The sequence below is a fragment of the Melopsittacus undulatus genome, chromosome 7 (assembly GCF_012275295.1).
Source record: "Melopsittacus undulatus isolate bMelUnd1 chromosome 7, bMelUnd1.mat.Z, whole genome shotgun sequence".
Classification (NCBI taxonomy): domain Eukaryota; kingdom Metazoa; phylum Chordata; class Aves; order Psittaciformes; family Psittaculidae; genus Melopsittacus; species Melopsittacus undulatus.
Window position 1 is genome coordinate 54,695,439 of NC_047533.1, and position 13,546 is coordinate 54,708,984.

The 13,546-nt window shown below is 39.0% G+C and overlaps 1 protein-coding gene across 1 annotated transcript in view; it reads left to right on the plus strand.

The window, feature by feature from the left end:
• The first annotated feature begins 7,921 nt into the window (after nt 1–7,921).
• EGF (epidermal growth factor) overlaps nt 7,922–13,546 on the plus strand; it is a 60,986-nt gene continuing 55,361 nt past the window's right edge. The window contains exon 1 of the mRNA XM_005148689.3: nt 7,922–8,048. Coding sequence (XP_005148746.2) covers nt 7,922–8,048 — 127 coding nt within the window. The remainder of the gene's footprint in view (nt 8,049–13,546) is intronic.

The window sequence follows — 13,546 nt, forward strand, 5'->3', positions numbered from 1 at the left end:
TGGGTGGGTTCTCCTGTTTACAATTTTGTCCTTATGCCCAGTTGATCGTAAATGCAACAGGATTGTAATATTGTACAGAATGGCCTTGAGGTACTCTAATTTTAGTAAAGATACTATAATAGATTGGGATGTATCTCATAGATGGTGATTCTGGATTAGCTACTGTGTTTGCTATTGTTGTGGTTTCAATCTGATAAATTGTGAAGTGACTTGAGAGTGTGAAACACTTTTTTTTATATAGTGTATAAAGCAATGTGTCTCAGAAATACTCCCTTATACTATGTTAAGCTAGCTGGTCAGTTCCTGCTGATGTCCTGTGGTAGGTCTAGTAAAGCCACGGAAGGCTTCAGTATATTTAATCTCCTAGCACTAATAGGATTAGTTTGCACTTTGAAAAATAAAAGCTTCAATAATATAGTGTAATGATTTTTGGTAGAGACTTAGTATAAACATTAACATATTTCCTTTGAAGGAATTTTACTTTTACTGTGCTTTTCTGTATAGAAGTAAACTTACACTGCATCCTGAGAGTAACAAAGCATGTTTAAAAGTTTTCAGTGCTTTGCTACATTTTTTGTTTGTTTTTCTGTGGGTTTTTGTTTGTTTTGTTTTTTGGTGGTTTTTTTTTTAATTATTATTTCTGGTGCAAATAATACAGTAACACAAATTAATTTTCTCCTTTTCTTTCTATTTTGTGGCCTAATTTGTTATCTTAATATGAGCAGTAATAAATTAACATTTTGCAATTCTGAATACCACTTTACATACAAGGATCTCTGTGTACTTTATAGAATCTTCATGCAAGAGGGAAGTGTTGGTCCTTTTTATTCGAAAAGATGAATAGTGAGGTGCACACATCTCACACAGAATGACAAGATCATGCAGGAAGCCTGTGGCAGCAGTGTAAATGAAATGAAGGAATCTTTTAGTATGCTGTGCATACAGTTAGAGAATGTGCATCCATAGACATTTTAAGTTGCAAAGTCTAACTGTGCCTGATTTCACTATTGCTTTTCTGGTTTGGAAGTGTAAGGCAAAAGCTATGTCAACCAATGCATATTGGCAACTATAAGGGAGGTCGCTATATCTTTCAGGAATCTGTTTTGTCACTCGTCAACTAGGCAGATATTGCTCATTGCTGGGCAGCTGAGTGGACATTTTTTAAGAACATATGTGATAGTTAATGACTGCTTTGCTTGCTGTTTGTTTGTTGGTTACTATCTCTGTTCTGTTGTTGGTTCTCTGTTCTATAGTTGGTTACTATCTGGCTGTTCTGTTTCAAAATGATTTTCCTTGGTCTTTAATGCTTAGCCCAGAGCTTAATACTGGCTTCATCAGCCCCTGAGACCAATCCTTTGTTAGGTTGTTCCATTTTCTTCAAAAACACCATGAGAATAATACTAATTCTGACCCCTATGGGTAATCTCAGGGGATCCCTGTAGTGCAGTAGTGTTGTACAGAGGCAAAGGGACTGCTGTGAAGAACTGCTTCTCCCTTTTATGAAATCATCCCTGTCACTTGAGTCTGAACTGGAGCCTCTGTATTCACATTTTCCACCAGCAATACAGAATCTGTCTGAAGCTTTGCAGTATGCAGAACCACTATCTAAAAGTTAAATATAATGTGAGCTATTGCTTGTACTTAATACGCCTGCCTTTTTCCGCACTGCTCTTCTCTCCTTGTCCCTGTCTAGATAGAGAATTGACAGCTGTGGCCTCAAGCAGGGTGTGTTTGGTAGCTGCAGGGTTTGGATGCCAAGTTCTGGGATATCATGCTCACAGAGGCATTTGGGTCTGTGATAGGCCCTGGCACTGCACTGCCTGCAGCTGTGAGGGTCTCTCTGAGGTGGTGTCAGGTCAAGCTGCCGCCTCCATGGCAGAGCCCTTTGCTGATCACTTGCTGCTTTCTGTACCAACTACTTCCTCATATGGTATAAGAAATCCACATGCAGGATTTTTATGGCCTCTGTGGGTAGGATCTGACAACCATGTAGTGTTTTGCTTTACATTTGCACACTGCCTGTTATATTATCTCACATGGTAAATGACAGCACATCAAAAACTTGCACTTCCACTGCAAGCTTACTTTCAGTGGGCTCTGGGCAAATTCTTCAGGAAATTCTCATAGTTCAAATATTTATCCATGAGGACATATTTGCTTTTCGAGATCTCTTGAATCTGTGCTACAAACTGTAGGGAAATGAACATTCCTGGCAGTTAGAAATACATTTCATTACCCCTGATCTTGGTTGCCCACCAATCCACTAACGAATCCCTCAGGCACCAGCTGCCTGGCCACATACAGCAAAATGTTAAATTTCCACGGAAAGAATGTGGCTTGCAGCATGCTCAGGCAGTCTTCACCTCCTTGAGAGTGTCTGAGTCTGGCAGCAGCTGGGAGCATCCTGCAGTCTGCTTACAGGAGCTTGGTACCAGGCACTGACAACATCTCTGGTAATTCTAGTCTTTTGAGTTCATCTCAGGTGCATTTGCTGTGGAAAGCTGACTGTAGCAATGCCTGTTTCTAACTCCACTCCTATTTATTGTCCATCTTGTTTGCTTCTGCCTCTGAGGTGTGATAGAACTAGGTGAAATGGGGTTAATCTGACAAAGTGAATTTGACTGGTAAATGCAGTGATTCTGTTCCACAGAGACAGCTGTGAAGCAAAACCAAAAAATGTTCCCTGGTGTTTATTTTTGAAAGCACATCATGGTCACAAGAAGAACCATCTGAAAAGGTCCACAATGTAGAGACAAAAGTTGACTGAAAAAGTAATTTTAATTACTCATCTTCCCAGCCCAGAACTTGTGGGATAAAAAGAATAAAACTAGCAGTACCTGTGATAGGTGGACTCAATATAAGAACCTATGGACTGATATTTAAAATCCCAATATCTTATTGGTATCAGTGAAATGGTGGGTGCTCAACAAGCCTGAAAACCACTGAAATCAGATTTCAGCCAGTGCCTTTTTTTTCAGAGATCTGTTAGAGTGGCTGGTGTACTATGTGAACTAGAAATAATTCTGCTGTGGGTGAAACAGAACTATTGTTGGGATGGAAACACAGCAAAAACAAACCTATGAGGAGGCTACATTTTCAACCTTGATAGTGAAGTAATGCCATACCTCTTACCAAGATCCTTTCTTAAACGTTCTCATGTAGCAAGCTGCATAGACTTTATTCATGCTAACAAATGACTTGCTTTATCTTCACTTTTATCTCCATTTCAGAGAGCCAAATGACTGTCTCAACATGCTATTTAACTACTCCTTTATATCTGCTAACATAGGGGCCTAATGTAGTCATCTAACATTGATAAATGTCATAAGTCAGTAATGTGTTACGTGGCTTCCCCAGAATGTTTTGCTCTTGTTCTGACTGTCTGGATATAAGAGAAAGGATATTTAACTTTCTTTCTTGATCTTTCTGTGGTTTTCAGAGTGGTCTAGCTGATGAAATAGTATTCACTGTACAGCAGCTGGTAAAAGGTGCCTGTCAAAATGTTAAACTTACAACTGCTTTAAAAAGATGGTATTGGTTATAATTAACAGTACGGTTTTAACACAGACTTGTTTTGTCTTTTCCTTAAGATCAGATTGCAATAGGAAAAATTGGAAAAAAGGACATGGGTCTCAGACTACCAAAAAAAAAAAAAATGCAGTGACTTTTTGTCATAGTTGCTTCTCTGAAAGGAATTGAGACAACTGGAAAGAGATTATTTACAGTAACACTTGGTTTTTATGATTCAAAGCCCTGCTCCTTAATTAGTTTTATTAATAAATTAAATTACAACATCCTGCCAGACAAATATTATCTTAAATTGCTGAAGAGAACAATAAGTGACATGCTTGAGGACGAAACCAGATTGGCAATCATACCTTGGGAGGGGATTTCAGGCATTCCTGGCTTTCTGAGATCACTGGAATATACCACTCCTCTCATACTGTGCCTCCCCCTGCTCTGTCTGACAGGCAGTTTAATATTGCATAATGTCCCTTTTGTCAGAATTATATACAATGCAGGCTCAACCAGCTTAAATTATGTTATCAGAAGTGAATGTGTCATGTCAGAGAAAGTTGTGTGATCAGAGTCAGCCATTCATTCCCACACTGACCCCGAGATCAGACTCCAGTAAGTATGTGTAATGCATGGCTTACATAAAGGTGTATTTTTTCCTGAAGGCTGTCAGGAATCTCCAGTATAATCATAAAAGTTGATTGTGCCAATCAGCTACTGCACTGGTAGCAATGCCTTTCCTGACAGAATGACATAGCACGTTGACCAGGGGCTGGCAGGTTCCGTGTGGGGCCACTGAGGGGGACCTGGAAGCTGTTTGGTGGGATCTGAGTGTTCCTCACTGCTCTATGCTATTTGTACTAGAGATGGACACTACACATTTCCTGTGCTATTTCAGTGAACTCTTGCATTTAATTATTAACCTGTGTTGGCAGTAATTGGGATTTTGATGACTATTAAATGTGATTTTAACCAGATTAGAATATGCCTAAAGCTAGAATCAGACTTTCAGAGGCTGACAAGAAAAGAAGTCAAAGTGCTAACAAGCTAGTCTAATGCACAAAAACCAGTCCATGCTAATACAATATAGATACTGAAAACCCTAGGAAACTGAGGGAGGGCTGTTTACTTCCTAGTGTAGAGACAGTCAGAACACACTGTTCTTGAGCTAGGTAGCAGCAGATCTTTGGCAGGGGTAGGGGAGAAGACCCTCTCCATTTGAATTGCTAGCTGGTCTTTACCAGCTTTGGCAAAGCAAGCCTTCCAAAGCTAGCTGAGACAGCAGGAAGTCCAAAAGAAAAGACTAAAATGGGTATTTGTTGTTCATCAGTCTCCTGAGTCAGCAGGTCAAATTAAACTAAGTCGGCTCTCTTTTGATGTACTGGGACAGATGATTTTAAGATCATTTGGGCTGATTCTGTGGTGAGCCCTACAAATTAGACTGCTGTGTTAATTTACTCTGATTTATTATGTAAGTGCTAGAATAAATTTCTATACTTAGTAGTTCTAGGTGACCACAATAGTTTGCTCTGTAGAAATGAGTTTGAACAACTTCTTATATGCTAAATGACTTTAGTTGTGAAGGGATTATTGTGTGCAGTATGCTGAATCGTTTGGTGAAAAATTGTATGTTTAAAAAGTTCAGGTGTGGCACAACCTGATGCATTTCATATTTAATTGAGAACTTTATGGCTTGGTCTAAGGGTCTTACTCACTTTCATGTAACTTATTAACTTATTCATGTAACATCCTTAAGCCTAGATCATCTTACGGGTCTCGGTGTTACTTCTGACCTGAGCTATATTTGAGTTTTGAGGGTAAAAAGAAAGTAATCACCCTATTAAGAGATTTTTCTTCCTGTTTTTAAATAATTCCTATGCTTCTAGGACAGTAAAATTAATGACTTTATTAATCGCTCTTTACCTGACTGCAGTAAAAGGATCTCTTTTTCCAGAAAAGATCATTGTGGTATTGGTGTGTCAGACAGTTCTGTCTTCACTTTTACTTTAGAGAAAAATGAGAAATTCTGGGGCATGCCTCTCCTGTGTTTTGAGTAAAGGCAAAAAGAGGAAAAAGATGGGAGGGGTGGCGGTGGTTTAGAGATTAAGGGAGTTGTTCAGATACGACAGTGTGTAAATGAGAGACTAAAACAACATGGGTAAGACATAAATTGCTTCTGGGTTTTAATAGGAAAGGGAGAGCTTATTAGTTTTGTCTCCTTCAGTGAGTTTGCCTGAGTGCCCTGGAAGAGGTCAGAGCTGTGCTGGGATGGCCACCCTCACAGTCTAGCAAACACTGCTGGTGGTTGTTCACAAAGAAGTGACACATTCCTTTTAAGCTGTTTCAGTTGCCAGCTCCCAGTTTGAACAGTGAAGAAAACTATGTGAGGAGGAACCAATGGCTGCAGAATTAGTAAAAAAGGTTCATGTGGACCGTACTGCAGCTCCTGGGTAGGACCCCCTAGATGGGATGGCATTATACTGTGTTTTCACACTCGTTGCCCTTTTGTATTCCAGAGGACTATTTGGGGAAGCAAATGCTGTTTGGCATGAGTCTAGCCCTGCATAATTTACATTGCTGTTATTGATTTTTTATAGCATGCAGAATAGAGACTTGGTTCTGAGCAGAGTATATGGAAATGTAGCTGCATTTGTCAGTCCAGATTTAATTAGTTGCATTAGCTGTAGCAGTAGTGAAGCAAAGAAACAAGTAGAGTGTGCCTGCATACAGGCAGAAACATCAAGAAAACAGTTGCTTCTGACGGAGCTTGGCCCAATTTATAATTAAGTTTCATGCTTCTTATTTTCTGACAGTCCAAATCTGGACTCATTGATTCAACCAAATACCGGGGTGACAGAATTCCCAGAGATGGAACTCATAGAGCTGTAGGCTACTGTCTGCTGCTGCTGCTGTATCCAGCTGTTGCATTAGTATTTATCCCAATATAACGCTGCAGAAACAAAAACAAAAACAAAAAAAGGGGGGGAGAGGAGGAAGAAAAAAGTGACAGAACCAGAATGCCTCACAGTAGTTGGCTCAGCAAAGCCTGGCACAGTCAACCATTTAAACACCTGCTTGAATCTCAGCAAATTCAAAATTCAGCAAATTACTTTTTCTTGTGCTCTAGAGCTTTGCAGTTCTGGGTCAAAAGACTGGGAAAAGGGATTTTTTTTTTTTCAATACTGGAAGAATTATGAGCTTGATGCACCTGGAATCTCTGTAGTGTATATACCTCAGCAAAACAAGTGCAACAGAGCACTGCATCACAACAGTAGCTTTCTACAGCACTGGTGTGTGCACATGAATGACTGCAAGACATGAGATGCAGACTCAAAAGATGCTGCCCCCATCTCGGACAGCAGGGATTTTCCTGGAAGTGCAGAAGGGCCAAATTCAGACCTGAGAGAGGTGGTTGCAGCTTCTTTGAAATCAGTATTACAAACGCACACCCTAGGTCTGAACTTCACCTTAAGGCAATCTGAATTTTCAGTTGAAATGTATCAGAGAGACTAGAAGGACTTTTGGATTTTTTTCCCCTTTTTGCATGAAATGTTTTGATGACAAAGTTTGTTTCTGGTGGTAAAACACATGACAATATTAAAATGAATGCTGCTAATCGTGAGTGAACAGACATGGTATAAACCTGCCTACAGTCTCTGAGAAATAAAACTTAGCTGGCATGCTGCAGGTAGTTCTCAAGCAGGAGGGGCTGCTTTTCTAAATAGACTTTATTTATTATGTGTGGCTGGGTATCTGCATTCTGGCTCAGTTCCCTGTAGTAAGGAACTGACCACATTACTATTTGCAAACACAGGGTTCACTCAAGTGGTACTAAAAAGAGAAGAGGTGGGGCAAGCGGAGCTTTAAAAAGAAAAGAGAACTCCGTCCAAGTTTGTATGTAAAAAGCAACTGCGTTTTGGAGAAGAAAGGTACCTGAAGATCTCGCTCCCTGTACCTCACTAAAGGCTGTGGTGAACAGTTTTCCAGATCTGCTGCTTTTAAGATTTAAACATCAGCTTTGCCTGTTGCGAGGAGGTTCGCAGTGATCCTTGCTAGCATTGCTTTTGAGCTGTGTTAATTCTGTGGCAGGAGTGTCAGGCATTTCATACTTGGCTTCCAAAAAAGAAAAAAAAAGAAAGAAAGGCAAGAGGGAGAGAAAAAACCTGACGTGTGTGTGGAAGAAATCTCCCAGGAATTTCTTCAAGGTTGTGGTCAGACACAGTAAGGGCTAAAGTGACAAGAAAAGCAAGGCAAAGATAAAACTTGGTATTGTGATAAGATGTCTGAGTGTAATGTAGGAGATTGCAGAAACCTTTTGGGATTACACATGTTCATCTTGCCCTGGATATGACTGAATACAAGCTAGTTTTTCTCTAGTGACAATTCAAAAAAACCCTTCAAGATTATGTTTCTCTTACTTGTTGCTTTTTTGTCAGTGGTTTTTAAAATTGGTTTTGTCAGCCTCTCAGCTCTGCAGCACTGGAACTGTCCTAATGGATACAGATGGAAGACTGAAAACTCTGCTTGTATAGGTAAGTTTCCTGGCCATTCACAGATTAAGAGAACTGTATTTATATTCTCTTAATTGAACTTTATAATTTTCAAAGAGGTTTTTTTACAGATTGCTTGTGCATTGTACTGGCAGAACTGGTAAATCAGCCTCTCGATGTCTTTTGCTTGTCATAATGAATAGAACTCATTTTATTTAGTTGTTCAAAAATCAGTCACTTCTCTGTGATTTTATTTCTCAGAAAGCAGGATAAACTTTTCTATGATCATTAGGAGATCTAAACTGTTCCGTAGTTACCAGAATACATTGACATATCTCTATTGTGTCTGCATTTTCAATACATGTGCATGCTCATATTAATGCTTCTGTATATGTATAATTTGTCTATTGGTGTATTTTTGCATTTCTATATGCATATAGAAAGTATTTTAATAATTATATATTATTATATACTTAGATGTGGGCTAGACAACTTTGAAAACTGTTCTTTCTATGTTTATTGGTCCATGTAGATATGTGTGCTTCTATTTAATAATATGTTTCATACAATACGTGAATCACAGCCATTTGGTACTGTAGTACTAATGTCTGGGTGAAATGTATGGCTCTAATATTAGCATAATCACCTGTACTGATATGGAAGTGATTATATTAATGGAGGCAAAATACCGGTTCCTATTCTTTGCAAAGTGTAAGACAAAGAATGTCAGAACCCTTCTCACCACCTTGCTACCTTAAAGTCCACATTTTTTTAGAAAGCCAGAGCCAATGAAGTGGGCTTTGCAGTAAGGAAATGAAGAAGCACTCTGTAAGGATTCAAGCAAACAGACCTAATACATGGAGTTAATGCTTTTGCTTTAGATTGCTTGGGCTTCAGAGTCTCTGACTCAGTTCTTGACATGATTCCAGTAAATTAATAACAGGTGTCTCCTCTGTGCATTCTGCCAAGAAATACCATCTTGTAAGCTGAAAATACAAGTATGCATGTTAAATGCACTCTTGTTGACAGAGGAAGAGCTTGGCCTTTTTTTTTTTGGTGCAAATTATAAAGCTGACTGAAGGTTTATCTGAGAGCCAAACACACCTAGGGTGTTTCCACACTGATACTTCAATTCAAATGAGAAGCATACTTCTGAAACTAATCTCCTTGCTGCCACCTCTTACTATGCTTGTCTTCACACTATGGCACTCTCAATGTGTACAAACTGGATTCCCTTTAGGCCAACCTAAACCAGAAACTGTTCTCATAGGAGAGCATCTATGCTTTGCACTGTTGATTGCCATTTGGTCCATGGGGCCAGGTTAAACCTGGTTCTCCATAACCTCGACCTGAAATATATACAGTGTGCATGTCATGCCTTCAACAACTGTTACTCCTTACAGATCCAGTCCTATGGGTCCACACCATTTGCTGATATGTACATAATTTCCACAAGCCAACTATGATGTACATTGGTTATGACTTCTACGTTATTGGTTTGCCCAACTAAGAGCTCATGTATTATGAAAGAATCCTTCTGACATGAAGGGAATTGCTTGGCTATTGTTTAACAAGTCAAAACACACTCTAAATACTGACATATAAAAGTTTTCAAAGATGTATTTTTTTATTCCAGTTGACATATTTTGCATATTGTTGTACATCACTCTTCCTCTAATAGAGACATAACTTGTCCTGCATTATGTCTTTTCTCTTGAAAATGAAACACATTCAGCTGCTGTATGAATGGGGGTGGCTCTAGGTAAAGCACCAAAACGGAATGACAAGTAGTTCATCAGACTTTACAAGAAATAATAATAGAGGTCTTTTGTAAGAATGATAACTCCTGTGTACCCCAGACCATTTTTCTTTAGAGGAAAAAGGTTGCATGTTTTCACTGGGGTCTAAGAAAGATGGGTTATTTAAAGGTAACTGAGTCCCCCATTCTGACATCAGCTTAAAATAAATGATTAAATCAAGATGGCAGTGACAAAAATTGCAAAAGTGCTTCCAATCCACCATAAGTTGCTGATAAATGGATACGTTAATTTACCAGACTAGTCTTGTTCTGACCTCGTGACCTGTCTTCCCATACTTTCTGTCTTACTGCCTTTCTGTTGTGGGCCCCTCTGAAAGGCCTCTCCTCTCTTGGCATACCAAGTCAGGATCCAAATAATCTCTCTTAAAATAGCTGTATAAAATTATGTGAGACATTTAGGGTTAGATTTCATTATCCTTCCACAGGATGAGAAGGTCTTTGATCTTTGACTATCCCTAGAAATAAAAGGAACTAATTAAGAAGTGAGCTATTTAGCAATGTAAGAAGAGGACAACCTAGACCTTCATCCGTAGTGCCAGTATGGAAAATAAATCTAGAAAAGCTTACACACTTTCCAGTAAGTGTGGCTTGTAACAGTTCACTAACAGACAGCAGACACCTTCCCATTTCATGGTAGTCCTTACGGCTGGCGAGATGCCACCACAGTCACAGACGATAAAGAACATTTTACAATTGGTATATTTATTACAGCTCACTAAGAATGGTTGCCAAGCCACAGTTCAGCTTGCTGTCACTGTTCACAGTTCAGTAGTATGAGTCATGTCTCCCACTCACCACTTTTATGCCCACTATTACCTTCAAAGCCTGCCTACAGCTTCCTACCACTTGCTTCCACTGCACCCTCTCTCTCACATAAGTAATGAACTAGAATATCATAGATCCGGTCTTCTGGTCAGAGCATGACTTGTGTATCCAGCACACAGAGGAAAGGAGAGGAGGAATCTGTTCCACCAAAGCATCCTTCAGTCTTAAATTTCATGTCAGAATTTCACCTTTGCTTAATCCCCTGTAATGCAATGGTCTCTAATTAAAAAGATACCCTAGCACTTGTCATCTTTCACTGATTCTATGTTACACACTCTGGGCTACACAGGTGTTATTGCTCCTACATGGTAATAACATGTACAAAGTTGGTCCTGGGAGAGCTTTGATTTCTGCATGCATGGTATGCCAGAGGATGGGCCTTATGCCTATAGGAATCAGTTGTCTGTGCCTTCCTGAAGTACTCCTTTAACAGAACTATTTTTTATTCTCTCATGTTGTATAGATGCCTTCCCCACTCAAGACCAAAACGTTTCCCACATGACACTGTTTATCTGAAGAAACCCCTACAGCAGCCCCTTGCAGTATCAGTTTTAGACTAGACATTAATGCCTGTCAGTTTTGGCCTATCCTAGGTAAAGATATTATGTTCTGGATATTGGAGGTGTACTTTGGTTTCAGGGCTGACTTTGACAAATCACTTTGTCAGTTTTAAAAACAAAGGGAGACATCTACTAGAAAAAAACCAAACAAACATCAATATTGTTAAAACATTTTTGAACAAGGCAAAACACAGCCCACAATATTGAAGTTTTACCTTAAATTCCACACATCTCTACTAACTTCTGGCATTAACTGGTTAGACCTTGTCACTTCTTCAGGGCTAACATGCTGCACATTCCTGCAGAGCTACAGCCTGCAATTGAAGGTGACAACTGCAGCTATATAGGTCAGCTTTTTTGGTCAGATGCTTCTTTCTGTGTCTCAAGCTTTCCTTCTTTATTTCTTGCTGTCCACCACTCTCCTGCCATGCAACACTGCTGATGAGGAATATTAAGCTATTCCTTTTTGTGGAATTTAATTAGCTAAATCCTGGTTCACTTTGCTCCATACAGCCTTCTGAATACATACTGTTAAAACTTCTTATGTTATATTCTGTGAAATATGAAATGCCAGGACTCACTAACGTACAGTTATCCTTTCTTTGCAAAAATTGCATAAAGAGTAGTAAGAGCCAGTGAAATTGATAACTGTGTTGTCTACCTCTGTTATGATGTATGAATAAACCTGTTGAGACCCTACTGCATCCCCTTGTTTTTCAGAAGAGGTGCAGTCAAGGCATGCTTGTTTCCTTGTTTCCAATAGCTGTCTTTCAGCTAGCTCTCTTCATATTATACTGCCCTGGAGAAAGATGCTTGAAAATATTGTTACTAAATAGTACTGAGGTATTCTTGACTACAGGTCTGAACCCACAGACCAATTCACAAGAAGATTCCCATTGAATTCTCTGGAAATATGATACAGCTAAATGTTGGCAAGTATTATCTTTAGCTGTAAAAACTTATATCAAAATAGGAAGGAGACAAATCTGTTACAAGAAGTGACAGAAGTGGTATCACACATTCCATGAAGCACAACCCTGAACAGGGCTAAGGGGCAGACTCCAGGACCATTGGTTAATACTACAAGACTCATCATCAGTTTTGCTCAGTAGAAAATAGAAGATATTAATTTTGTGTTCTATTTTAAACAAAACTGACTTCCTTCTAGTATCCAGGTTGAAACCTGATTTTAAAGGGATCTAGATGATGGTATTTGTTGATGTTTTTCAAAAAGGGCCAAGTGAAAGCCTTATTAACTTCATCTTTGAAAGGCAAGCAGGTAAATATTATGTTGCAAGTTACATGATCCAGAAAGCAGGCATCCATTTGGTAGTTACTAATTTACACATAGAATTTATTCTGAAGACAAAACCTAATCTTTTTTTTTTTTTTTAATTTTAGCACCCAAACCTTTGAGATCTGGGTCCAGAAGGGTAAAAAATTCAAGACGCTCTAGTCCCTTGAGATATTTTTTTGTCTTTTCAAGATATCTAAAACTGCTTTCTAAATTTTATTCTAAATTTGATTCTTCTTTACACTTGATTAAATCATTTGATTGCTCTTGCTGTCGTATCTGTGATAAGATCACCTCTGTGGCTCTGGACTGGAAGAGTTCAGGAGTTGGTAATGACCTTATTGTATTCACACTATATTTCTTACCATAGTATTTGAGCACTTCATAGCATCTATCTTTCAACAATTGTGGGTGATCAGGTTGTACTTTGAACCTCATTCAAAATCAGAGAGAGGAGATACTGAGCTGTGCCTCATCTATCTTATTGTGGCCTGCTGATATATGGAACACATTTTTCCATTTCTGGCTATCTTGTGCTCTTTGAGATGTATGCCTTTAACAAAATAGATAAAAAACATGAGCTGCCTTGTTTGTAACCCAGATGAAATTTCAGGTTCAACCTTGCTGGAAAGGTTATGGTGGTGGCTAGATACAGCAAATTGAATTAATTCCCAACCCAGGTCCAAAGGAGCCAAATTTGAGTGAGGTTATTTGAATGTGTGTATCTGCACATGCATATTTTATGCATATAATGTATGTATTTGGGGCCATAATGAAAAGCAAGTTCTGGCTCACTGTGGTTTCTCTGTATCCCTGCCAGGCATACTAATGCTTCACCTTCTGCAATCAGAGCATTTCTCAGGACTCTCAATAAAGTAGCATATTTGTATGCAAAGTCATTGAGAGCTGCCAACATCATGATGACATGATTCATCGGTTTTGCTGATTCTCAAGGCATTTTTTGCATAAAGAAGCCTTTGAGAACTGACCAGAACCTCATTCTTCCTTTCAAGGCTGGCTGTCAGGGCATTGCAGACAGCTT